The sequence below is a fragment of the Cygnus olor genome, chromosome 9, assembly GCF_009769625.2.
Source record: "Cygnus olor isolate bCygOlo1 chromosome 9, bCygOlo1.pri.v2, whole genome shotgun sequence".
NCBI classification, from domain to species: domain Eukaryota; kingdom Metazoa; phylum Chordata; class Aves; order Anseriformes; family Anatidae; genus Cygnus; species Cygnus olor.
Genome location: NC_049177.1, coordinates 18,388,894 through 18,415,507, shown reverse-complemented (window position 1 = coordinate 18,415,507; position 26,614 = coordinate 18,388,894). Strand labels below are relative to the sequence as shown.

The following is a 26,614-nucleotide window of genomic DNA, read 5'->3' as shown; positions in this document are numbered from 1 at the left end:
GGCCTGTGTGCCCGGCGGGGTGCAGGAGGGGACGGATCCCCCCGGGGTCCCCACCGTGGACCGTCCGCGCTGCTCGGGGCGGGGAGGGGGGGCGCCTGCTTTTCCGCCGGCCCAACAGACCCAAACCTTCCCGGCTCCACCGCGGCACCAGCAGCGACCCAGCTCCTGGGGGGCACGGCCATGGGGACGGGGATCCTCACGGGGGGGCCTCCGAGGGAGAAGTTGCGCGGTTCCTAGCGGAGGGGGGGCGCATCCCAGCGCAGTGGTGTCCCCCCGACCCATCCCCTGCTCTGCGCGCTGCTCCGCGGAGCGCTTTGTGCGCTGCGCGGGATTTTCCCTTGCGCCCGAGCTTGGGCTGAGCCCAGTGCGGCAGAGCTCTTTCCTCTCCCGCACCGCCGGGCTCTCCGAGGGCAATTCTGCCGGCAGGAGCTGACTTGGAAAACTTTGGCCGAGGAGAGCTGGCAGCGATGCGGAGCCTCTGCCCCGTCTTGTCGGCTCCCCCCGAGCGCCGAACAATGCGCGCTTTGATGCGCGCCCGGGGCTCCGCCAGCGGGAGCTGAGGGCGATGCGTATCAGCCCTCCCGCAGCCAGGGGTGTCAAGAGATGGAGGCAGAGATACCAAACACGGCATTTCCCCCCCCCCCCCCCCTTCCTTTAGTTTTGCAGTTTTGACCCAAACAAGAGGCCGGGATAACGGCAGCTAAATCCTGCTCTGCAGCAGCAAGCCCGCCCCAGCCCCTTCCCGCTCCCTCCCGGCGCGTCCCCGCCGCTGCCCGGGGCAGGAGCCGTGGCCAAGTCGCAGCGGTGCGGCCCCGGTGCTGTGCCCCGGGGGGGGTCCCGACCCCCCCAGCCCGGGCAGCCGGGGCTCCGCCGCCCCAAAGAGCAGGGGCAGCGGCCGCAGCCCCGCCACAGCGCGATTTTTGGTTTGTTTGCTTGTTTGCAAGAACCCACCGGAGGAAAGTGGCGACAACACAGACCCGAGCACTGAAATTCCCCGAAACAGAGATCCGGGGGCATGGGGATTGCAAACCCTGCCTGCAGCCGGGGGAAGCGAACGATGAATCCCTATTGACCTTCGAGTGAAAAATCTGGATTTTTTTTTTCCAATTTGTTTGTTTGTTTGCACAGCTCTACCCTTCCCGGCTCGTTTGCTTTGCGAACTTCGCTTCTCCCCGCTGACATCACCTGGCGGGGGGAGCGCCGCGCACGCTGGGTGCTGCCCATGGGAGCTCGGGGGCGGGGGCTGCGGGGGTGCAGGGCGGATGGGGGGAGGATGAGGGGGGGTCCTCGGGGCTCTCCAGGCCGCCCCCGCCGGCAGCAGCGGCCCCGCGGCGTGCCGAGGGTTAAGAGCGCCCGCTGCGGGGCTCTGCGCTCTCCCCCCCCAAAAAAAGCACCGAGCGGAGGGGGCTCTCCCGCAGCCCCCGGGCTTGCAGCGGGCCGGGCCGGGCCGAGCCGGGCCGAGCCGGGCCGGGGGCGGGGAGGCCTCCAGGGCTGCCACTCCCCCCCGTAATGAGCTCATTTCCATGTCTGCGCCTCCCGCAAACTGTGAGAAAATCCGCCGGGACATCCAGCGTGCCGATGCGGCTGGGGCTGCCCCGGTCTCCCCGGTGACAGCGGCCGCCCGGGAGAGCCGTGCTGGCAGGGGGGTGTGTGTGTGGGGGGAACGAAACGAAGCAAATAGAAAGCTCCGGCTGGGCTCGGCAGCTCGCAGCTCCCTGCTTTCCGCGGGGGGACCCCACGCCCACGCGTGTCTTCCTTCTGAAGGGCTCCCGCATGCAGGGCGCGGAGGGAGCCCGGTGCGGGGGAAAAGGGGGCACCCGTGGGGAAGGGGGCACTTGGGGAAGGGAGAAGGGAGCTCTGCAAAGCCCCACACTTATCAATAACAAGATGTATAAATATCAAAGTGAAGGAGCCCGAGTAAGTCTTTCTAGAAGCGAGGAGGAAGCTTAAGCAGCTTTCTTTAATGGTGATTTGTAGCTCTGTAAGGGGCACGGATAGCAAATACCCTGCAGGTGCATGTTGTAACACTGCCATCCGGACTTTAATGTAGATTACTCTCCAACTCGTTTGATCGGTCCTTTGAAACCCTTTACAATTGCCTGTGACGAACCGCCAGTCTCAGTTTTTTTTCTTTGAATAATGCCTTAAGGGTAAGTCCTCGGGGCTTTTAAAGATCTCCAGCACATTTTGAAAAATCACGTTAGATTTCACTTTAGAGCGTGGGTCCATGTCTCTCAACTTGGGGCTGTTAACAGGCATCTTTTAAATCATTAATCATTTAATAACCACCAACTTTACTCTGGAAGGGAGATACTCGCGGGGATCTTCTAAAGACTCCCGAACATTTGTGTTGCCGGTTTGGGATCCTGCCGGTTAACATTTCGGAGGAGACCCCCCTCGGCCCCCCGCCCGGAGCTGCCGGGTCCCCCGTGGTCGTGGGCTCCCCGAGGGAATCCGCTTGAACCCCCCCGGGAGCCGGGCACCGGGAAGCCCTCGGGCTGCGTTTCCGCAGCAAACCCCAAAGGCGAAACCCGACTGGCGGCAGCGGGGGGGGGCGGTCGGGGGACCCCAGCTCCCCAGCCCCCAGCCTTGCCCGGGACTCCCCCGTGCCGGTTCCGCCTAGCAAACAGTGAGCATTTTTGGGGGCGGCATGAGGAGGGGATGCAATAAATCCTGCAGATGCTTCTACTCTCTCTGCAAATAACGTTTAACCTTTAATATTTATTTGTTACTATTAATTCCCAAAAATAATTACTGAACTCTTGGCCCTTCGACTTCCACAAGCGACGCTTTGTTTCTATAAAATAAACTCGGGAGAATCAATCCCTCCATATCAAACTAGGGATTTGAATTAAAGGCCCATTTGGGACACTTGAGACTACAAAGGGTTACACATAAATAAATGCCACATTTGCCTATTGCAAAAGTTTTCTCTGTCCTTTCTCAGTCACAACAGGGGAGGAAAAAGCCGTCGTTTATTATCTAGCGCTGGGCAGGAGCAGCCCCTCCAGAATGTGCTCTTAGATTTGGCCGGCAGAAGAGGGACTCTTTTTTTCCCCCCTCAACAGCAGCTCCTTTTGTTCTCCAGATCTCTTTCCCAATTTCAAGCTTCACTTGCAGATCCTAAGTTTGTTTGTTAATGACGCTATTACCATCTGGCTCGTCCTACTTTCCAAAAGATATAAATCTCCCCGGTTTCATTGCCTACATTATCATTTAAGTGCCACCATCGCTGGAAGAAAAATATGCTTTCAAGGCTGCGAATTCTCCCGCACGCAGCAATTCCCGGCCGCGGAGCTGCCGCCGGCCGCGGGAGGCTCCAAATGCATTTCACCTTGCAGCGGTCCTCGCAGAGGGGCCCGCCGCGATTTGAGGTTTTCGACAGAAAGTGAAGGGAGCCCCCCCCCCCCCCAATCCCCTGCCCCCGTCCTGGCGCTGGTTAATGCATCTGGCTACTTTGAACCGTTATCTGGGTGCGCGCCCGGCCGCCGGGGTTTGGGGGGGTGGGGTGGGGTGGAGGAAGGATGGGTCCTGCCCTTGGCAGGCTCCTGGGGGCCCTCACCCGCCCCCCACCCGTCCCCCTGCCATAAGCGCCTACTCGCTACGTGCGGATAAACCTTTCCCACAGGCGTCGTACAGTAAAGGGAAGAAAAGTTTGGGCTCCTCTTAGCGCAAAGCGCCTGCAGATTTGTGTGCGTTTGGGCATAAAGGGACGGGGGGAGGGCGAGCAGGGATGGGGGAGGGAGTTGGGTCGGTTTGTGTATGGGCTCCACAATGACTCTATTTATTCGCTGCAACCAGCCTGGGCAGATTGAATAGGCGCGAGAGAGACACTCAGCCTTCCCAACGCGTGGGCTTTGTGGGACCCAGTCCCCACTAGCAGATTTGGACTGCTAATTTCCCATGCTGCGGGGCTCTCCTGCAGGAGACGCGGCCGTGCCCATCAGCTCCGTCTCCCCCAAACCCCGTCCGCGTTTCCAGGCTCGAAGCCCTCTCTGCTCGCTGCCTGGAGAAGTTGAGCGAGGGGGGAAGTTTAAAACCTTTATCGTTTCTTTGCTGGGTGTCCGGCAACGCTCTTGTGGAGAAATATTTGATTTAAATGTACATATATGCACACACACACACACACAATATTGTCAAGCGAGGGAAAAGCTATTCCTCTAATACGCGAAAGAAACCCAGGGATTTTTTTTCCCCGAGAGATCTAATTGTTATAAACAATTACGGATGAAAAGAAAACTCACTTATTATGCACTTGTAATACTGTGACTGCATGGGAGAGAAAGGGGCCAAACCAGTGATTAATTAATATCGCACCAGCGTAGCTGTTTTCTCGCAGAAGGCCTTTTCCCCCTTCACCGCTGCAGAGTTATCATTCCAGCTCGAGTCATGTGCAGCCAGGAAGGGATCTTGTTTATAAATTTATATGACGACCTTTTCTTTGTGTCTGCTCTAAAGTTGATATGGACAAATTGCAGAGGTATACAATTTAAGTAGATGCACTTTTAATCACCGATCATTAAAATGGTTATGTTAAATATACTCAATTACATGCATGACTTCACCCTAACAGTACTTTCTATTCTCCCAGCTGCTCACGTATTCCTTAACTATAGTCAGCAGAAGAAACTCGATTATGCTGAATCCATACATTTCTATGGATTTCATCAGCCTAATTAATGCTTCAGTGTGGTCCATGTGTCTGAAAGGTCCCTTTGCTATTACTTGGGTAAGGAGGCAGTGCAGGAATGCAGAGGGTCTTTCTTTCAAAGATACCCATGGGGGTCACTCTAGGACTCTAATGGCAAAGGTAGCAAGTGTTAAATAGCAGAAACATACAGAGAAAGGGAAGGCAACGATGTAAAAGGGACATTGATACTGTAGGTATGCCCAACAGGTCAGTGATGATAATTAAAGCGCTTAAAGAAGAAAAGGTAAATGTAAGGCTTTCACAATTCGCAGCGTGCCTGGTTAAAAGCAAACAAATCAGCCCACAGAAACGCACCTTGCTGGTCCTGGTGGGAAAAAAAAAAAAAAAAAAAAGTTGACAGCAGATTTTTAGCCTAAATAACTACCAGGGCAGCCTCTTCTTTGAGCACCGTGTTTGAATGTCCCGTCTATTCTCTAATTTTCTCGTTGTGGAAATGCAACACGTTGTGGAGACGCCTGTGCAGCCAGGAAGAACTGGGTGCTCCCACGCTGCCGCATCCTGTGCACTCACACTGCTGGCACCAGCCAGGGGATTTTCCTGCGATCTCCGAGGTCAGCGTGCTCAAGCAGTACAGGTGCACATGGAGCTGGCAGAAGTAGCTCTTTCCCCAGCTTTCTTCCAAAATGAAGAAGCGATTAAAATAAATGGGATGCGCTGCAGCTCTAGCACAAACAGACAGTGGCTGCTTTTATAATGCATCTTCCCATCTCAGCATTCAGTGGGATCTCAAAGGCAAGAGTGCTGCCTACTCTTCAAGCAACATGTTAATCAATGAGAAATTCATTGAGATGTATTTATTTTTTTGTTCCCACCTGTTGTGGTAGAAGACCATCTGATCAGACCTTTCTCTGGCTGCTGGGAGACGTGAGGGGAAATCAGAGAGCATTCTTGTCACCCACTGCGCTGCCAAGAAGGCGGCAGTGGAGCCCGGCTCTCTTCCCTGTTCCTCCATCGTGCACTCTGCAGCTCAGTTGTCCTAACTCGTGCCAGTGCCTCGCTGCAGCCTTCATCCTTCAAGTGGAGAGAGAGAACAGGGAAGATTTCAGATCTATAACCAAATTATAACCTAGGAACTTTATGCTTGTCATGCTAATTTAATGACTTTTATAGTAAGTGTAGACTTTCTGTCTTTTGAAATTAGCTCTTCAAAATGCTTTGTGTAATGACAGACACTAGACATAAGAGACAAATGCACAAGCAATAGTGGGATAATAATCTGGCAAACACTGTGCCATTTAATATTAAGATGGAGAAGGAAGTGCAGTGAATCTCAGCAGAGATGTGCATTGTTGCCTGATGCCATCGGCCCACCCCAGGCTCCAGACTGACCCGAAACGAGGGTGTCCTCCAACCCTGCCCTGCCTGGCTTCACCTGGGAAAGAGCAGATCCTGGATGTAGAGTGCAAAATAGCATTTTGTGCGATGATCCTCTGCTTTCTGGTGGTGTTTACAGGTGTCTGAGTACCTAAACGTCCTGATTTAGATGGGCTGGCTCTGCCTGGGCCCAGCGTTCCCCGTGGGAGACATATATGCTGCATGCACTCATATGGCTCTGAGCGTGCAGATCACCTCTGTCCTTCGGAGCACTTCTGCGCTCCCGTGTTATGAGTGGTCCAGAAATCTGTCCCAGAGATGGTCTTGATAACAAAGGGCTGGGTAAGCCCAAAGCTATACATGTACTGCAACCTGGGCAACTCACTCATTGCCTATAATTGTAAATAAGATAAATTCACACGACGATCGAGTAACGAGGGAACAAGAGGCCTATTTTAATCAGGTGGTTATCTCTCCTTGGTGGAGATCAGAGCTCCATCGCTCCTGGCCTTCTCATTGTGTCCCCCCTGCTGGAAATGACGGCTCCTTCAGAAATAAGCAACTTGGTCCCTGGATGGGATTTCAGCTCTTTTGCACTATACATGTACCAATTGTCATTTTACAGCTACAGCGAAACCTCTAAATTATACAAGTGTATAAACTCGGCCTCATTAAATCCCCCTTTTTGGATAGCCTCAAGGTTGGAGAGTATATTACTGTAAGCCAGAGGAGACTTAAATTATATCCAAATGGGGATTGAAACGTAGTGGTACTTAGGCACACTCCTTGTCTCAGCTACAGAGGTTTCATTTTTCCCCTTTCGAGTGTTATAATATTACAAACGCAACTGTTTCCGTATGTCAAATCAAACGATCTGAAATCCTATTTCTTGATTCAGCCTACGGGTCCCTTTGTGGTGGGGACAAAAACACAAAGATATGATCAAACACTGCAGTCTGACCAAAGAGAAATTTATCGTTCATCTGAGAGAGCTTCCTAATTTGAAGCTGAAGCCCTCCCCTTCCCGAACGCATGGGGACATGCTGGGGAAGTTGTTTGCTCGTGTGCGTGCCCGTGTGCACGGCTAAACGGGGGTGTGCAGGGCAGGGTCACCCCACGGCTTAGAGCACACCCTGCCTGCGGGCTGATCCTTCCAATCAAGCCGATTAGAAAAAATAATGAAAGGCTTGAGTGGGAAATCTGTGCCCACAGGGCTGCCTTGCGTCCTCCGGCCCTGCCTGGGGGTACGGCTGGGGCCGGAGGGCTCTGCCCGGGACCCCCCCGGGGGCACTCCCATGGGACCCCCCGGGCTTGGCGCTGCCAGCTCTGCCTGGTGGCACCGCGGGGGGGCCCCCGCAGAGCCTCTGTCGAAGTCCCCCGAAGTTGGGGCCGCCGGGAGGGGGTTGCTGCTCTCCACCCCCTCCTTTCGCAGCCCTCGCAGGAGGGTCAGTGGTTTAACCAGGCGTCACCAGGACTTCGTTTTATCCCCGGCCCACTGAAGCGTGTGGCTTTCAGTGACTGATGGCCGCTGTGCTGCACAGTTGCTCTCACGGTGCGTGCTCCAGATGGGCACGGCCTGGAGGCTTGGGGGGGGGGGGGGGGGGGGCAAGGGAGGGCACCGCTTTGGAAAGGCCACTGGGGTTTGTTCTATGTCCCACCCCCTTACCGCCCCCCCCCCCCCCCCCTCCCGGGCCAGAACCCCAAAGTTGGGCAACTTCTTTAGCGGTGCTGCCCCCCGTCCCCCCCCGTCCCTCGGCGCGGGCAGCACGTTCCCAAACTCCGAAATGCCAAATCACGTTACTGCTGCGGCGGGAGGCTGCTTGCGGATCCGTGACAGCTGAGTTTTTCCTATCGATTATGTGACACTGCAGTTCATTTACACGGCTCCAAAGCTTAAAGACACGGGAGGAGCCCCCCGGTTTAACCCGAAATCCTAACAGAAAGCGGATCAACTTTCTGGCTACTGTTTAAACTGATAGATCGGGACTTAATTCGGAGAGACAGAAAGGGAGAGAAAGGACAGCACGGATTTATCTTGCCGGGCGTCTTTGGTGCAACTTTAGAAACTGCGGCGTTGCGAACGGGGGGCCGAGACGCTGACGAGCAGCAGCAGCGAGTTCAGCTCCTGGTTTTCGTATCGATTTTAGGAAGGGGGTCCCGGCTCCGGGCTCCCCCCGCGGGTGCGCGCCCCGAGGGCGCGGCTGCGTGCGGTTGCTCGGGGCCTTTCGGGCTCGTCCCAGCATCGGGGAGGGGGTCTTTTGCCAACCCCCCCGGGGACGGCAGCGGCCCCAGTGTGCTGCCGGGGCCTTTCCCTGTCTCTTCGAGCCGGGGGCTTTGCAAACGCCGGCCCCGCTGCTCCCTCCCCCTGCCCTCGCCGAGGTTTCACTCCTTTCTGTTAGTGCCTGGAAACAATAAAGGATGTCGGGCTGGGCTTTTATTGATTATTTGTCACCCCGTATTTGTCAGTTTCAATAACTTTTCCTGAAGTTTTACTCACGGGCACTTGAGCTTTCGGATTAGGCCAGCTCTGCGGATTGCAGCGAGGGGTAATTATCCGCCGGCCTGCTTCCCCGCCGCCGGGCTGCGCCGCCCGAGAGAAAGGAGCATTACCGGGGAGGGTACGGGCAGGATCCGGCCCGAGCCCCCCCAAAGCGCTGCCCGGGCCCGAGGCGATTGCAGCCGCCCCCCCGCCGTCCCCATCCGCGGCCGCGCTCGTTCCGCAGAGGGAGCCGTTGCCCCATCCCTCCTCCCCACCCCCAAGGTTTGGAGGCCGGGACATCGCCTCCCTCCCTCGGGGTGCAGGGATGGGGGGGGTTGGACCCGCGGAGCTGGGGCCCGAGCCGCGGCTCTCGGCAGCCGCCGCATCTCCGGGATTCGGTGGAGGGATGCGACACCGGGGCTTCGCCGTGCGGGGAGCCGGGAACCGGCCCGGAGGCGGCGGGGCTGCGGCACCTGCCCTGGGGTGGTGGTGGGGGACGAGATCCGAGCCTGTGGGGGGGGGCTCGGACCCTCCTGGAAGAGGGGGAAAGCCCCGCTCCCCCGCCCGCCTCCGCCTCTCGGCACTGGGCGACGGGTCCCGAGCGCTGAGCGCGGCCCCGTGCCCGCTCCGGCCGCGGGTGAGGGATGGAGGCGGCCGGGCGCAGCAGTCCCGAGGGCTGGCAGCGTGCTCGTCCCGGCATGTGGGGTGCTCGGGGTACCCATGGCATCCCACCGCAAGCCAAGAGGAGAGCGAGCACGGAGCGGCCGGGTCCCCGGGATTTAATTACAGCGGAATGCATTCTCCATGCTGATTAGGAGGAAAATCAATCGGGGGCTTATTTGGCACAAGGAACCAATAAAACAACACGCACACACACACACACAATTTATTAGAGCAATAATCTCAGCCCCAAATGGCCTAAATATTATTGTTTCAGTTGCAGTGAGGGAATTCAAACTAGAAGTGTTATACAGAGAGCATCAGGGAGTCCTTTCCCAGGAATTCAGCAAGAGTTTCGAGCCTCTTGCCAGAGGCTGGCTTGCCGGCTCAGAAACCTTTGAAATAGGGGGGTTGTGATCCCCCATTTCAGGTCCAGGTGTCCGGACTGCTGTAGTACCTACAGGACAAGCAGCTCTGTGGTCCGCAGCTGTTTGTGCCAAGAGGCAAACGTGGTATAGAGCTTCCCACTTGGTCTTCCAGTTTTCCTGCTTTCCAGTGATTTATATGTGAAATTCCTAGAAAAGAGGAGACCACACAAAAGATCCCCAAGCCACGGGCCGTGCTAAATGCCTTGCTGTAATATAACTGGAGAAAGACAGTTTGGGCCAAAAATTCCCTGCTAGGGATGGGGCAGGAATGCATCCCCGCAGGAGGGTGCTGAGCCCCGAGGCCAGGCCAGGGGTCCGTGGGGAGGCCAGGGGGCAGCGGTGCCCCCCTGCTTTCCCTCTGCCAGGTGACATCGCTGCCTTGTTCTCTGCCAGAGCTGCAGCTCCCAGGGGGTCCCCGGGGAGTCAGGGGGATGCTCGGGGGGCATGCAGGGGGCCAGCTCATGCTGCGGGGTCCCTGAGAGCTTCAAGTGTGTGACTCAGGAGATTCTGAGTTTGCTTTGCAGCTTTCTGTAACCCCAGTCATCTCCGTCCCGAACCGGAGAGGACCTCATTTCCTGCTCAGAGCTCTGGCAACCACAAGGTCTTTTAATAAGGCTGCCAGGGGTGCCGGGCTGCGGGAAGGACAGTCAGTGTTTGTCACCAGGGAATGAGCTGGCATCATAGCTCTCATCTGAGTCAACAACCTGGCTAGCCCTGAGCATGACTTCATAAATCATGGCATCTAATTGAAAAGCACATACTTATATACACAGGGCTGTTCAAAAAGAATGCAAAAAAAAAAATGTAACAAGCACTGCTGTTCTTCCCACTAGCCTGTTCATCAGTCACCTGATTGTTTCAACTTACATTATTTCACGCAGGAAAAAAAAAAAGGAAAACATAAAACCATCTTGTATAGCCACAATAAAAGCACAAATGAAAAAATTCATCTCTTAATGAGAGGCTTAGCCTTTTTCTAACACAACCCTAATAATAGGAAAACAATCTTTAAGTGTTTTTAATTTAAATTGTTTTCACGGTTAATTCAAAATCACTGAATAATATTATCATGTGTCTACGTATCTATTTGGCATTGAGGCATATGATATTTCAAAGCAATTGAACCACTTTTGAAAGCAAAAAGAGTCCTTTACAATTCATGTATTCGCTTTTTAGAAGTTGTTTAGTACACATATGCCGGCCTTCCTTTTTCTCCTCCTTCCAGTAGAAATGAAAAGTAAATCTGCAATGAAAGATTGGTTACGTGCGTTCTGCTTTTCACACACAAATCTCCTGGTTTATTTTTTCGCCCACAGGAGCTGAGGGATATCCTTGTGTCAGAGACATCTCCCTCTGCCATCTCACCCGGGAGTGCAGAAGCCCAGAATGAGTGCAGGGCAGTGGCTGAGCAGCAGCTGAATATTCAGATTTCACTCTTCAAGCAACCAGAGATACTTCGAAACCACGCGTGAGACAAAATGATGTTAAACTTTCAATTCTTAAACCTCTCTTTAGCCGTACTCCAGAAGTGAGCAGTTCATAGCAGACCGGGATTTCTGATTGACACTTTGCCATCAGAAGCCCTCGAGTAGGATTTTTCCAGCTATAACACAGCTATAACACTGGGCTCTGCTCCCTTTTGAAAGATGCTATTTTGCGAATAGGAGCACAGGAGAAATTTGCATAAAAGCTTCATATATAATACATGATTGCTTGGAAATTAAGAAGCAGCAGTTTTTCCCTTATTGTTTTTGGAATAAAGGGTGCGCTTTGTTTTCTTGTTTACTTAGTGTGCTCTCTGATCCCTTGATGCGTTTCAAGAGTTTTCTGTCAGCATCATGAGACCTTGCTTACCTGGTAAATTTTAAGTGTGAAATGATTAGTGTTCAAAGTGCCTGAAAAAAACAACAGTAACAATGTCTGACAACTTTTTTTTTTCCTTCTCTTGTTAAATAATATTTCATGGTACATTAAATGGGTTGTGCAGCCTCTTCTGAAGAGACCAAAGCAACGTATTGCCGCATGCTTAATGTTTTCATCAAGTAGCAGTTCTTAAAAGGAAAAGAGCTGAAGGCAACCTGCAATCCTTCCCTGAGCCTTTTCTCGGTTTGTTCTGAATTTGATAAGAAATGGTAATGATTTGGGGACATATATGGAAAGAAAATAAATATTATTTCACAATAAACCTCTTAGTGTGTCATTTGCAGATACTAGAAATGCTACTCATTAAATCCACTGAACGTTACTTTTTCAGAAGTCGAAATGTTTTCAGCCGAACTGATTTCTTGACAGTAGCTTCGGATGCAATAGCTAGAGCCAGAGCAGCCCAAGGAGAGAAGCAAACAATTAAAACATTTACGTATTTGATTCTTGATAGACATCTCCACAAGGTAGGTTTTAACAGTTTTTTTCTTCTTATTTTTTTTTTTTTCAGTAAAGAAGGATAAGCTTGGAGTGCCCAGTCACCGTGGTAACTGCCAGAAAAATTCTCCTGAAGTTTGAAGAGGTCAGCTAACGGGGTCAACAACTCTGGCCTCTTTCTGAGCTGGGGCTGGCAGGCTCCATCCTGCGGCTGGGGTGTTAGCGCAGGCTGAGCCCTGGGAGGTGGACCATTCCAGCTCTGATATAAATTTTTTGAGTCAGTTCACGGCCTGGACTCTCCAGGTGGCCTCCAAAATCGATTGTGACCTTGTGACCCTGTCTAACGGAGGCATAGCATCCACCCTAAGTAAGGATTTAGCCAGGAACGACAGCTTTCCACTGAGTGTTATTGGGGACAGTACAAACAGTTTTGGAAGCAAGGAGGTAGGTATGAGGAGTTGAGGTCATTAAAGGCATATTAAAAAACACTTTTAAAAATCCTTGTTAGTGGAAAGTTTTTATTAGCATTATTCCTTAAATAAACTGTTCTGGCAAGGACCCTTTTATCTTCCCTAACAATATCATACCAAGTATTTCAGTGCATTAACATATGAAAAATTGGCACTTTCTATATTCCAAACTGAACTCTTGTCTACCTTTGGATTTTGAACTTGCAAGTGAAGCTGGCAGATGTGTGATAAGACTTCTGTGAAGCATGTTTTTTTCCTTAATATCATAAAAACCAGGAGACTGCTTATTAAAGCGAGTTGTTTATTTTTGGAAGTAACTTCTCTGATATATGTGTTCTTTTTAGATTCAAGACGCTCTTAATTGGTGTCATTTTATTATTAAACTGGGAAATGAAGTCACATTCAGAATAGCACAGAATGAAAGTATGAGTCTCACAGGCTGTTTCCTTCACTGGTTTGTAATACACACAGACAAGCCACAGATTTGGTTACATGTTTTTGTAGAAGAAAACTGTCATTATGCTAAGATCATATTTATAGAAAAAAATATATTTTTCCCTTAAGATTTCAAGCAACAAGCCATTGGGGTGAGGCAGGGACAGGAGGAAGCTGCTGCAGAGGTCTGATTTTGTTAAAAAAAAAAAAATCTATAAACATGCCCTTCTGAGCAAGTGGCCTTGCTATTGTGCTCCTGGGTAACACTGTCCTGGTTCATTACCACTTCTACAAAACCTCAGCTCTGCACACACTGCTCACATGAGTAATCGGTCGTCATCAGGTGAGTAAGTGGAACTACATGGAGGAGCAAAGTCCAGTTTCCAAGGTGGAAAATGCTCTCGAACTTTGAGTGACTTTAAAACTGCTCTGAAGGAAGAAAATTGCATTAATGTTTGTTCCCAGTCTTGGAAAAATTACACAAACTTATCCCAGCGGGAATCTTGCCCAAACACTTCTTGTGCCTCACAGGAGAGGGCCTGGCTCTGACGTCCTTCGTCCCATCACTCACCTGCGGAGCAGTTCCCCTCGGGTCAGAGGGCTTGTGCAGAGATGGGGCTATTAAATACGACTCAGAACGAGAGCCTGAGGCCTCTCCACACTAAATAACATGGTACCGCTGAGAAGTCCCATTCGTTACAACAGCGAGAGTCTCTGGCTTTTACTTGCGGTAAAACCTTGCTCTGCACAAAGCCCCCAGAACCAGCGGATGCCTGTTGGCCAAGGTCCTGCCTCTCGTAGGGCTGGCATAATCTGCCCAGTGGGATTATCTGAAGAGCAGGAGTTAAGTTACTACAAATAAGAAGGGGGGCAGAACTGCACCATAAAATAACCTGGGGCCCAGACGTGCACGTGTGGGTATCAATGACAACACTCTATTTAATTCCATCCTAAATACTAACTGTAGTTTGTTGCTGTTGATTTTTAATAGAACTATGCTGAAAACAATTTATTCACATCAGCAGGAGTGTTGATTCAGGGGATTGCCTTGGATGACTAAGCTTGGCAAGACAGAGCTCACAGTCCTCAGAGAGGACCAGCATATTTGCTCAGTTTTCAAAAAAAGCATTTAAAAATAGGAATTGTGAGCAGCTGCAAGGTGAATACAAATCTGCAGAATTTTTAGCATTTTTTTTTAAATATTCATACCTCTTTTGTAATGTGAGCATACAGTGCCCCAGTTCTACCTGACAAATGGGATTGTTTCTAAAACAGATGGTACAACCATTGCATTGGAACTTTTGGACCAAAATTGCCTCAAACTTTCCCAAAAGCCTCAGGCTTGGAACAAGGAATCATTGGCAGAGAGAATGACAAGGAGTCTCAAGATCTTTTACTTGCTACAAAGTCTTTTGAGTTGATTTCTGTAGATCCTATTGAATTTATAATCAACTGAAAACCTACGAATGTCACTTGAAACTGGTCGTGGGTCTGTGTCTTTTGTAACTCTTTGCCTTTTTCTGTTGATCATCTCTAGTACAACTGGGATGTGGAGGTCATTAGCAGTAGCTGCAGCAGGGCTTCTGGTCTTCCTCAGCCCTTCCAGCTCCATGAAGTGCTCGCTCCAAATTGTTTGATTCCATGACATATTTTCTGAAGTGCAGGCTGCTTCAGTTTTAGCAGAATGATATACATGAATGGGCTTAATACAGCATTAGAGATGAACAGTCAGAATCACCAAGGGTGCTGGACTGGTGGTTCCCAGCCTCTATCATATGGATCACTGATAATCCGTGGGGCCTTGGGAAGTTTGCTGCAGGTGGTCTGTGGAACTGTATTAAATAATAACGTTCATAGTCTTCAATTAAAATTTTGATGAGAAGAGTGTGTGGCAGTCTGCACTCAAGTCTGAGAACTGAGAGCGATCTGCCAGCCTGAAAGGTCTGAGGATGTCTGCTTTGCATGAATGTGTCTCAGCCTGTGGTCCATCAGGCATTAGAAAGTATTTTGAGAATGCTTTCAAATTAAATACATGTGCAGTAAATGAACATGCCTTCTCACTCATGCAAGCGAGCAAGCAAAAGAAAACAACAGCAAGAAAAAAAAAGGACTTCAAAACAAAACAAAGAAAATAAAGGTAATAAATTAACACTGACGCCTCAGCCTAGTTTGTGTTTGTTTGTATCTGAAAACCACATTTCCAGCACCGCACGGAGCAGGGAGCAGGGCTCTGGCAAGCATCGCCTCGCCACAGCCTGGAGCGGGGCTGCTGAGGGTCTGTGCTAGCTGGAGGAAGCGGCGAGGGCAAGCGGGCGCTTGGGACTTGCAGGTGCGCTGCCAGAAGGGCCCGAACAAGTGCCGCATTTCCTTCGCCTTTTACTTTCCTCGCTGCGTTAAGTGTGTGTGCGGCTGGCATGCAGAGGAAAAGTCAAACTAATTCTGATGCTTTTCCCTATTCTGGGTGGACTAAGTCAGAGAAAGCACTTACGGCAGCCTTTGTGGAAGGGTTACAATGTAGGTTGATACTTTAGGAGCTATAGGAAGTTCTTAATCCTTCACTGCCTACGGGACTGTCATTTATAGACCTGCCATTGTCTCATCTTTTATAAGGATGCTTCCTTACATTAAGGTTCCAAGAGCAACCGGACTTGGCCATTGTTCACAGCTATTTCAGCTTGTGCCTTAATGCACATCTAATATTCTGTTTATGCTTTCACTGCTCTCCTACGCAGCAGACTGTACCTTCACACTGGTTTAGGTGACATCACTGACAAAACATTCATTCCAGTGTTTCTTTTTTATTTTTTTTTCTTTCCTGATTCGTCTGTACATTTCGATTTTGCATTAACCTTGTTTATTACAGGTAACATGGGAAAGCATGTGGAACTTTATGTATTTAGTTGCTCATTTTGTGTTCAGTTCTTGGCTGAAGGAAAGCCACACAAACACACTTCCTTCTTATAAAAAGGCTTCCATGTGTTAAATTTCCACCAGGTCAAATTCATTACATGTGTATTATCTAAATTAAAGTATCTCTTACCATATAACAAGAATGAATTTGGCCATGAGCAGACAAAATGGAAGCAGGGATTATTTTGGTTGTATAAAATGTAGCTTGATGTTAGTGGTGGCTTAATTACAGGATTTTTTTATTGCTATTCATACAGACAACTGCTGTTTTCCCCTTTGATTTATCTCCAGATCAGCCCCCTTCAGCACCCCATTTCTGGCAGTCTCAGCAACACGTGGGGTCTGGCAGGCTTTTGCAGACATTTCCATCCTCCCTGCACTGCTCCTTCCTCTGCCCTGTCGCACCAGCCCCGCAGCCTGGTGTTTCTCAGAATCCTTCAGTGATGCCTTTCCTCTCTAATCTGCCCCATGGCTGCTCCAGAATCCGATGTTTTTGTCAAAGTTTTTCCAACAGTTCTAGAAATAGAGGCTGAAATACAGGTGGGTGATCTGGAGACCAGGTGGTGTTCTGCCACTGCCTTCCTGCCCTGCCTTGGGTAAATTACAGACCTCCTCTAGAGCTCAGTCCTGTGTCCATAAAATAATAACAATAATTTTGCAGAGTGCTTTTATATTCCTGAAAAAAATTGATGTAAATCAAAAGCTACCTAGATTTTGTCAAACACAACTCTGTCTAACACTCCCCACCTTTTCCTCTGCTGTCTTAGCTGCTGAAGCATTGCGATTAGCCTTTCGGAGTCAAGGGTTTTGTTCATGCCTTGCATAAAGCAACATTTGGGCTTTTAAATTACCCTTGTGTTCACAACATATATAGCAGTGCTGATTTTTTTTTCCACATGTATTCTTGCTTTGCTGAAACCCCCCTGAACAAACTACACCCAGACTGGTGCCACACAGCCACCAAGTGCCCGGTCACCTTTGTGTGCTCCAGGCAGCGTGCGGCTTTAGCATGGCCATTGGGGGGGCAGCGCACATCGAAATGCGTGATGTGGTCCTTCCTGACCCCGAGTTACGCCTCGCTTAGCAGTCCCTCTTGCTGTTTAGTTGCTCTTGTAGTTTCCAGTTATGTAACCCATCTCATTTTGTGAATATGTGAATTTAACAGCTGTCATTGTCAGCAGTGGTGGTGTGGTTTCTTTTTCTTTCTTTCTTTTTTTTTTTTTTTTTTTTTTTTTTGGCAAGCTGGCATTACTCATCAGTCTCATGGTAGTTTTGTTTGAAAAATGCTTGTGTTAGAAAAAGTGGATTTATCAGCTCAGCACTGTATGGTGCTAGCATGCAGCACAACAAAAGACAAGTGCTCATTTCAGTAACGCTTGCAGCATTTCATGGGGCCCCCAAATAGGCTGAACAAGGCTTCTCTGGCAGCTAAACCCAAGTACAGTGGGAAACTGTTAAAGTGGCAGTGTCACTGCCTGGAAAATGGGTTCTGTTTTCTCCCATCAGTTATTGCTGCTTTCTGTTTTTTGGTTTGTTTGTTTGTTTGTTATGTGTTTAAAGACTATTTACTGCTTTTGGAATTTCACTGAATGTTTGAGAAAAAGGAGACCTAACTGAAAACGTTGTGCTCTTAGAAGTGATTTTTTCTTACCATTTCTTGGAGCACAGACCAAACAGTTTGTCATTCTCAAAGTGGTTCTGTCATATGGGGAAAAAAAAATACTCGTGGCTTTTTCAAGTAATACTATAAAGTCGGTCATGTTGCAGCCCTTCAAGGAGATCTCTTTCCCTGTTTAAATCAGTTTATTTTCAGAATGATTTGCTGCACTTAGAATTTCTTTCAGAACTGCTCTTCCAGAATGCAAATACAACCTGGAGAGTTTTCTGTATTTAATTGACTGTGTCAGGTGGTTAAAATCATATTTTAAAAACAGTATTACATACTGCAAATGTGTCAAACCCTTTGTTCATAGATATTTAAAACAAATGCATTTTTCAGTATTTGTTTATTCTCTCTGTTTGCACTCCATACAGATGGTGAAGATAAACTAGTGAGTTTCATTTTGGCTTATAAATTGTCTTTTACATTTCCAGGCAAGATGCTACAAAGCCTGTGGGACAAACATCAGAAGGAAATACTTTTTAGAAATGTTTGCCACTAGATGTATTGTAAGATTTATGAAAGGTTCAGTTTTATAAAATGCAAATTTTGGACCAATTTTTTTCTCTAAAAGCCTTTACAATCTCTGTAGCTGCATAGTTAATCTGCTACCCCGTTCTCACCAGGTGTCCAACAGGAGTGAGAGCTGGATAGAGCACATATTTTACAGATCTATGAATATTACATACATTTTTAACTTTCACAGCTTTTGTTTGCTAAAATGTGGTTGTTTACCACAACTTGTGCCCAGACAAATGTATCTAAGCATGGACACTTTTAAGACTGCACAAAAGGCAACTGCATCCGCCCCTGGAGGCACACAACCAGGATGGTGTTGCTGTGCGTTCACCTCCCACAAGTGCTCATGCTCCAGACGATGCTGGGCTGTATGGGAGAACCGGAGCACATGATTCCCATCTCATCCTGTTCACCGCAGAAAGAGGTGGCTGCGGCAAGCTGCCTGCTCTCTGTAAGGACAAAGGTCTGAGCTGTCGGCTGCTAGACAGCCTGCAACACCTCAGGCAGAGGCACAGTGACCTCGCATAAATGCATGTTGGCATCATGCTGTACCAGCGCACATGGACCCCTTGGTTTCCACACCTGGTATGGCAGCAACCACACAGCAGCCACTGCTGCGTACCAAAGCTTGATGTGATTAACCTGTCAGGGTTCACGCTTGTCCAAGGCCAGCACTGCTGGAGCTGGTGAGGTGTTTGCATTTCAGTACCCAGAAAGCTTGATGTCTCTTGGGGTGTTTCTCAACTCCTGTGCACAAATTGGAGACCCTCGGTCCTTGGCCAGACCAGGCAGAAATAACACACCAAAGTGATGCTTCAGGGAGGCAAGGAAGATGTTCAGGGCTTCCTCCTCCCTTGAACGGAGTAAATCTGAAAGCCATATAGAGGCAGCCGGTGCAGGCTGTGGGGCAAAGCTTTAAGACATGCCTTTGTTGATACCCCCATGCCCTCTTCTTGCCACCCATGGCTGCTTGCAGGCTGCCCAGGGCTGCTGGTGAATGACATCTCCTTTGTGATCACTGCGCCTACATGGCTGTAGCTCATCCTCTGGTGTTTGTCTGGGCACTGAGGGCCAGGTACACTGCAGGACCCCACTGTGAGAGTGTCACCGAGGAGTCTGATCAGGAAGGCCAAAAAGGGGTGACATCTGTGACTGTGAAGGTGGGGGTGGCTGTTTCGGTACAAAACGTGCAGGAAATGTTTCTCCCACACCTACCGCAGCCAAGCCGTGGTTGTTGACTTGAGTGACAGGGGAACGGGAGACTAGGATGTCTCAGCACAAGCCCCCTAAGCCTTGGCTTGCAGGGTGAGGTCTTGAACACAGCCAGAGCCTGTTACATTAAAGGCTTTGTAAAAGCAACATTGCCAGGCTAACATCCACCTCCCACGTTAGCAGCAGCCCCAGCAGGTGTAACGTGATCCGGGCAGCCCCAGCCAGCGAGTAAACAAACGTCTGCTTTCTGCACAAGCTGCACCAGAGAACCTCTCCCAGCAGGGAATTAGGGTGAATACTGGTGCTACGCAAGCTGTGCTGCTATGGAAAGGTCTGTGATGATGGACAGTATCATGGGACTGTTAATTCTCCTTATTCCACACAGGTTTTTCCCTCTACACCCAGTATTGGGTAGGGTAAAACTGTAGGGAAAAAATCCCCTAATAGGCCTGTGGAGTTTGGTGGAACTGGGCCTGATCCAGCTTCTTGAGCTTTTGTGGGGATCTTCTGCTGCTCGGTTTCCCTAAGCTAGAGAAAGCAATCCCATTGCTTCAACACTGCCAAGTCAGTCAGCAACGTTTAGTGTTGTCCTCAAGAGCTGCTTCCTCACTCTTCCGCTGGGCTCCATCTCCAGTGAGCAACACTAGCCACAGGGCTTCCTTATTAACTACAACACTGGTCATTTTTTCCTCCTTCAACGTCAGCGTTTAAGCCTCCCAGCTGCGGTGGGCCCCCCCTCCCTACACAGCTGAGGTAAACAAGGTGCATCTGTGGGCCTGGCAGGCCTCTTGCAGCCTGCAGCCTGTGGGTGCACCACACCAAGGTCGTGGCTGGGCAGTGCTGCCACCGTGCTTCTGCTGCCCAGCCTGGGTCCCATCCTGCTCCAGAAGGCCTCCCCCCTCCCTGCCCACGCTCCGGCTCCTCACGAGTTATGATAACATATAAGCAGCTTAGCGAATTCTTATCGGAACGAGTTGAACACAATGCGACGTTTAACTCTTAATGACAGCCACCTCTGACTGTGAGTGACATATTATAAATTATGTTTGAACTGGATTTTTTTTTCAGATGCAGATATTCCCCCTGCCACCCAGCCAGCCCTGCGAAGTTGCACTTGTGGCCTTAATCCCACTTGGATGTGTGCCCCGCTGCCTCCACTCTCCGTCACTTGGGTACTTTAGTATTCTTGAACAAGTGAACAATCTTTGTTTCTGTACCTTATTAGGCCAAAGACCATAGCAGCTAGTGATGGCATCAGCAGGCCCTGCAGGCAGGATTCTCTGCAGACACAGCCAACCTCCAACAAACCCCTTTTTATCCTCCTGTTTCTAGGAAGAATTATGATGGTGGTGCCCTGCTGTTGATCAGTCAAATCTGTGGTAGGCCTAGAGATAAGTCCTGTAAGTGTGGTGTACTGTAAAACAGCGGCTCCCATTCATTAGTAGCTTGTGTGTAATAAACCACCAAAAGGAGGGGGATGGGGCGGGAGAGGGGAAGAGCAGCTGCAGTGTGCAGGAACAAACAACACAACTCATTCTTGGGAGCCAAAACTTTCTAATTTGCTGCTGGGCTGCTGGGAGCACTCAAATTCTTTCTGATAATGTGCTCGTGCCCTCGGTGTCTCTCCCCGCATTTCCCAAGTTCTGCTCTCCAGAGGTCCCCCAGTCTGGGACAGCTTCACTCCGAACCAAAACCGTAGATGCTGTTGAACCGGGAGGAGGAGGGGAACACAGCAGCCTCCCAATGTTTGCAGACTCCGGCGCAGCAAAGTGGTGGACCCGAGACAAGTCGTCCTGCCCGGGAATAGCTGTTGCACGTATCTGCTTGTGCAGTGGGTAAACAAAGCATCACATGGGCTGCAGAGCAAGCACGAGACGTGTCGCAAACCCATACGTATCTGAGGCATGCAGGAGGGCTAGAGTGTTGTTATCGATATAGAGCCTGGTGGAATAATAAGGAACTTTTTTCTCCGAAAAGGCAGAAAACAAAACAAAACAAAACAAAACCCTCAAATCTATAATAATTGAAAAATTATTTGGCTTATTTATTATTTTTTTTTCCACAAGTTTCAGTAAATATTTACATGAGCATAATATTTCCCCATTGCCCTGTATTGGAAACCGCTCGTAGGCATGTGCATTTAAATGGCATTTACTAAGTATAATGTAACATACTGCATCTGTTGGGACCTCAGTGGTTACTAATGCTTGCACAGCTGTGAATATGTTGGTGCTTTAGGAGCTTAGCCTTGGACCTGACTGCATGTAGACCATTTTAGACCAGAAATTAAAATTACTTTGTGTTGCAGAACTGCCCTCATAGAACAAACCTTTGTGCTAAAGCTTGTACGTTCACAAGAGAGGAAAATTAGTTTTGCATAGATGCTGCTCTGAAGGACCATTATACACTTGCAGATCACAGTGACTGCTTTTTTCACAGTGATGTGCCAGGCTGTGATGGTGCTTGGACTGCCTCCTAACATTTCTATAGACAAGAGCTACTTAAATGGCACATCCAGGCTTGGGCCAAACTGCAAGCAGTCTTTATGCAGACACGAGGTTTTCCACTCTCTTGCAGGAGATCCTGCTTGCTTTCCCTTCCCTGACCTCCTGGGTACCGGTGCCCTGTGCTGCCTGAGTCTACCTCTGCAACGAGAGGTGCTTCTCCGGGTTGTTCTTGGTTGTGGTACCCAGTGGGTGGAGGGAAGAAAATCCCTGAGGATCCCAAGTGTGCATCCACCAAATGGTGTTAGCTAGACATGGGCACAAATCTGTTCTCACATCTCTCAAAAGTTTACATAGCGAAGGAACTGAAACTGGCTGCTTATCTGCAGAGCCGCACATGGCCAGTGCAGGGTCCAGCCCTCCCTCTGCTTATACAACATTGTGGCATTTTTTAAAAAAAAGTCTTTTGGCATTTTGATTTTCCTTCCCCCAACTTTGATTGATTAATAGATAGATAGATAGATAGATAGATAAGATAGGTCAGTCAGTAGGTAGGTAGGTAAGTATATATCTTTATAATCAGAATTGTGTCACGACTTTTCAAAGAAAATGAGGAAGGTAACATGCCTGGTAATTGCCGTATGTCCTTACCATATAAGCAGATGGGTTTGTAGCACAGAACTGGCAGTTGGAAAACTCCAGCACTGGTCTTTGTGTATTTCATGTGCAATAGTGCTATATATTGCACACTGACTATCAAGATCAGAGCACTTCTTTGACTGACCCGGTCCCTTCATAGTAGGCACCACACAACAGTTACCTGTCTCTGATAAAGGTATCAACAAAATATTTGAAATTGTAGATAGGACCATAAAATTGGGCGAATGTGCTGGGTAGCTATGAAACCATGAAGGGACTTTTTTTTTTTTTTTTTTTTTCCTTCTAAAGGTTCGAGCCCCATCTCCAGCACAAGAAAAGCTGTGTAGCCCTTCCTTTTGTGGCCAGAGCTACAAAACAGCCCCACAGCCAGAGCACTCGCACAAGGAGCCATTAGACAAGACAGAAATTGGGAAAAGTTGTAAATAGTAAATAACCTGCCTGCAAAAATACCTTGAATCATTAGAAATGGATGGTTTGTGAGTTTCCTTGGAATCAGTTACTGCCTTTATATTTTCATAGTGTTCTGCTAGAAGGGCTATTGTCTAACTATTGTTTGACAGAGGTAAACATGAGTAACCTGGCTTACTTCTTACACTTGAGAAACTGAAAAAAGCTGAGTAAGTCCTGAGGTTTTTCATATCTACCCAGCTGAAGCTGGGGGAAAATTAATTGTTTCGTATTGAACTGAGGCAAAATATGCCTTAGTGATATTTTAAGCAAAGCAATTTAATCATTTTGGGGTCAAAACTGTCTTCTTTGGGGTTATTAAATCACTCAACCTGGTTTTCTTTAAAAAGAGATGCATGAATCAATGATATTCATCCATTAGCTGAATCCAAACTATTATAAAAACTCTCCTTTTAGAAGGAATATTATTTGTGAAAAGATGACGACTGCCAGCTTGTTTTGCAGTACTCCTGAGCTGGACAAAATGTAAAAATAAGAAGGCTGATCAGACCACAATACTTTTAGTCCTTTGCAGGGAACTCTACCTGATGCTATTCAATTAGGAATGACTCCTAAAGGAAGATTTAACTGTTTCTTGTAGAGAAATTAAATTTCTGATGTAATTTTTTAAATGGTTGGAAACTCAGAACTGAGGCTTGCAAGTAACATAAAGTATGTTTGTAAATAGCTGTTTGCTAGTATGTGTGAAAGAGGGGCTACATGTTACTGTGATTCTTTGGTTGTTGATAGCTTGCACAGTATGAAAACTTTTGGGGACAGTAACTCACATTCTGTTCTGCTTTCTCTATCTACAGAAGTGACTCTGGTGGTGAAGGGGCTGCTCTGGGCAGCAGGATGCAGCCTTCGGCCCTGGCTACCCACAGGTGTCCGGCACCCCAAGACCCCTGGCAGCCCCATGGCTGCACATCCTGTGCGGGGCCGGTCGCTCGTGTGGCCACTGGTCCCAGACATCCCCACGGCCCTGACCTCCCTTGGCCCGTGTGAAGCTGTGCAAGGAGAATAAAGTTTGTTGTAAATGTGAATTTAATGTGTTTTCAGACTTGACAGCCTCTTTTAAATGAAAACATTTAAGTTGAGCGAAAGGCACATTTGCCTCTCCAAATAAATGGAATTATGGTTAAAGATCTGACTTAATCCCGAGGCTCTTGCACTGTGCAGTAAGTAGGAAAGAAAGAGGATTGCTCGGATGAGCAGGGGTTAGCAGGCTCAGTGGCTGTTTTATATTATTTCCCTCTTTTTCCTTCTAGTATTTAATATACCTTCTTCAGAACTTGCACTGGCAATTTGTGAAAAGTCAAAGTAGCGTCACACTTACTACCTAACGGCAAACAATTAATTGGAACTAATGAAGGATGGTACAGAGAGTTTCCATCCATCTTTCCTGCTAGGAAAATTTGACAATTGTTAAACAAACAAAAATGCCATTCTTCCAGATGTATTTTATCATACAGTCACGTCGTCGTCGTCTTCTTTTTTTTAAGTTCATTTCAGGACTTTTCTCAAATGCATTTTATTTGTTATAACCATTTTTTCTTTTCCTACTTTTTTTTTCTTTTTTAATTGTTTTAAATTCTGAATTGACATTTCAATGATTTGAGGAAAGATTTTTACAAAATAACAGCGACATTTGTATTTATTGTACCTCTAAGACCAACATTTCTGCACCCTGCTGTCACTGTAAGCCTGAGGTGAAACAAACAGCCCACGAGGAGAAAGTAAAGCAATATTTTAAACTTTTGCCACAGAAAATGAAGTAACACGTAGGTTAAAAAATACACTTTTTTTTTTTTTTTTTTTTTCCCTGATGAAGATGATGCATGAAACATTTCAGCCAGCTCCGGGTGGAAACAGCTCACTTTTTCTTTTTAGATTCAAATTTAAACTAGTTTCCATTCACAAGTTTTAAAGGGATATACACCACTTAATTCTTCAGCATGACGTTTGAGTCTCGTTCCCTGCCAGGAAGGATACCTTAGCCTCCCTGTTGCTGAAAAGATGAGGGAGAATAATAACTTGGTTTTTTTTGTACATGGGTTCAAATGTTCCCTTGCTACTACTTTGAGTAAAGTGAGTTCATTGTAACTCCTCTGCTTTGTGTTTCACCTTTCTGTTTGAGTGGGACTTTTTGTAGCTGTACAGATGCAGAGAAAAATATCTAAAAGCAAGCAAAAGATAAAGTCTAAGCTCCAAAATATCACTGTGGATTACATGGGCTACATGGGCTCTTCACATACAGATTATGTGAAAAGGAGATTATTTTGTAGATGATTTTGAGAACCACCAGGCTGTCAATATCTCCCTAGGATCATGCTGAACCATCCCCATGTGTCAGTATAACTGCAAAACACGTTGCTTTTGCAGAAACTGCTTTACACACAGCTGTGAAATGTGGGCAAATCTGTGAATATTTTTCTTATCTTTTCTATGTAAAAATCAAAAAGATTTTTGTTTTGTTTTGTTTTGTGACTGGGAGCAGACCTCAGTTTCTCAGAACAAATATATTATTAAAATATTCCCCACATTTCTCCCTATCTTCCTTGAGCCATTCCAGCTAAAAGCTTTTGTAAGCATGTGGGGGCAGCACTGACCTTTCCATTCTGTTTACGCGATGGCTAGCAAAACAAATCCCTGGTCGGGGAGGACCTGAGCTGGTTGGAGTTGTCTCAAGAAGTTCTCAGCAGCTCTGCCCTGTGCCCCGAGCCGCCACCTCTGCTCCCACGGGCACCTGGGGGCTGTCACTGGGTTCAGGGGGACACAAAGGCTCAGGCACTATCCCAGTGGCCTAAGAGTTGGGTGGTGCTGAGGTCCTGTGCCTGGGAGCACTTTTGCATGGCTCAATGTCCTCTCCATGTGGTTCAGCATCCTCTGTGTGCTGCAGCAGGAATGTGGCTCTGCAGAGGCACCAGTGGGTATTTAATGGTTTGACCGTGGCATGTCCAGCCCCAGAACATCCCTCACTTTGGGATTGCTGCTCGCCCAGCCCCACAACACACAGATTTGTTCGTTTGCTTTTGAATGGTTTTGGTCCCCAAAGCATCTCCTGTGGATGGGCTCAGCAGTGGCAGCACAAGGAGGCCAGGGGGGCCGTGCTGCTACCAAAATGGGGGACAGGAGGGATCACCTCTCCTCCAGAGGACTGCAGTGTTGCAAAACCACGTCCACGAAGGGTGAGGGTGCAGAGTTAGTGCCCAGCAGCAAAAGGAGAGAGGAGGATAGGATGTTGCATCTGTGCGATGGGGGGATTGCAAGGCAGCCCATGGGCAGGCAAGAGTCGGGCCTGTGTCAGTCTCTATTCCTACGAACCAAACACTGCCTTTCAGCACATAAATCTTTTTTTTTTTTCTTATTATTATTTGTTTTTCTCAGCCATGTGCTCCTCCATCGCAGCATGAAGATGCGGAGGCAGCAGCAGCACAAGGCGCAGCCACCAGCCGGGGCCGCCATCCTGTGCGGTGCTCAGCGCCCGCTCAGAGTCTGTGTCCGCTGCTGCCATCGGCGCTGAGGGAATTGAGGGCATTTCACAGCTTTCAGGCACAGGAACAAATTGTAAAACCTGGTGTTGCATCCATGTGCGAACACACACACACGCACACACAGCCACCAGCAGCTGATGCTTCACACTAATCACTCTTATAAATGCCTCTAATTAGACTCATAAATACCTCTAACTTTCCTACAGGGAACAAAATGCCCAACAGGCTTAATGTAAACTAGGGGAGAAAAAGGAGTTAAAAAGATGAGTAAAAGCTATTTTTAAACCTGGCAAGTCCTAGAGCAGCACTCTTGAAAATCCAACCAGTGCTACAGAAATCCTAAATTGCAGTGCCCTGCACCCCCCGGAGCCGCAGCATGGGCAGATTGGGGGTGAGCAGCCGGGGGAGGG

The 26,614-nt window shown here is 48.6% G+C and overlaps 1 protein-coding gene and 1 long non-coding RNA gene across 13 annotated transcripts in view; one reads left to right on the top strand and one right to left on the bottom strand.

Moving 5' to 3' along the window:
* The window catches only part of SOX2 (SRY-box transcription factor 2), a 275,994-nt gene extending 259,461 nt beyond the window's left edge, over positions 1–16,533 (top strand). For 10 of the 12 annotated variants that reach the window (XR_005822346.1, XR_005822349.1, XR_005822347.1 and 7 more), the window contains one exon: positions 10,909–11,976. Coding sequence is in view for 1 of the 12 variants with exons in the window: in XM_040566492.1 (XP_040422426.1) it covers positions 10,909–10,915 (7 nt within the window). In the remaining 11 variants the exon portion in view is untranslated. Of the gene's footprint in view, positions 1–10,908; positions 11,977–12,026; positions 12,711–16,059 lie in introns of those variants that run through there. The other 2 variants (XR_005822342.1, XR_005822341.1) reach the window with 2 other exon arrangements.
* On the bottom strand, positions 3,764–8,639 carry LOC121074447. The gene is made up of 3 exons (XR_005822353.1): positions 8,523–8,639; positions 5,524–5,722; positions 3,764–4,075 (listed from the first exon to the last, which is right to left on the bottom strand). It is a non-coding gene; the product is annotated as an uncharacterized LOC121074447 (long non-coding RNA).
* Positions 16,534–26,614: the final 10,081 nt, after the last annotated feature.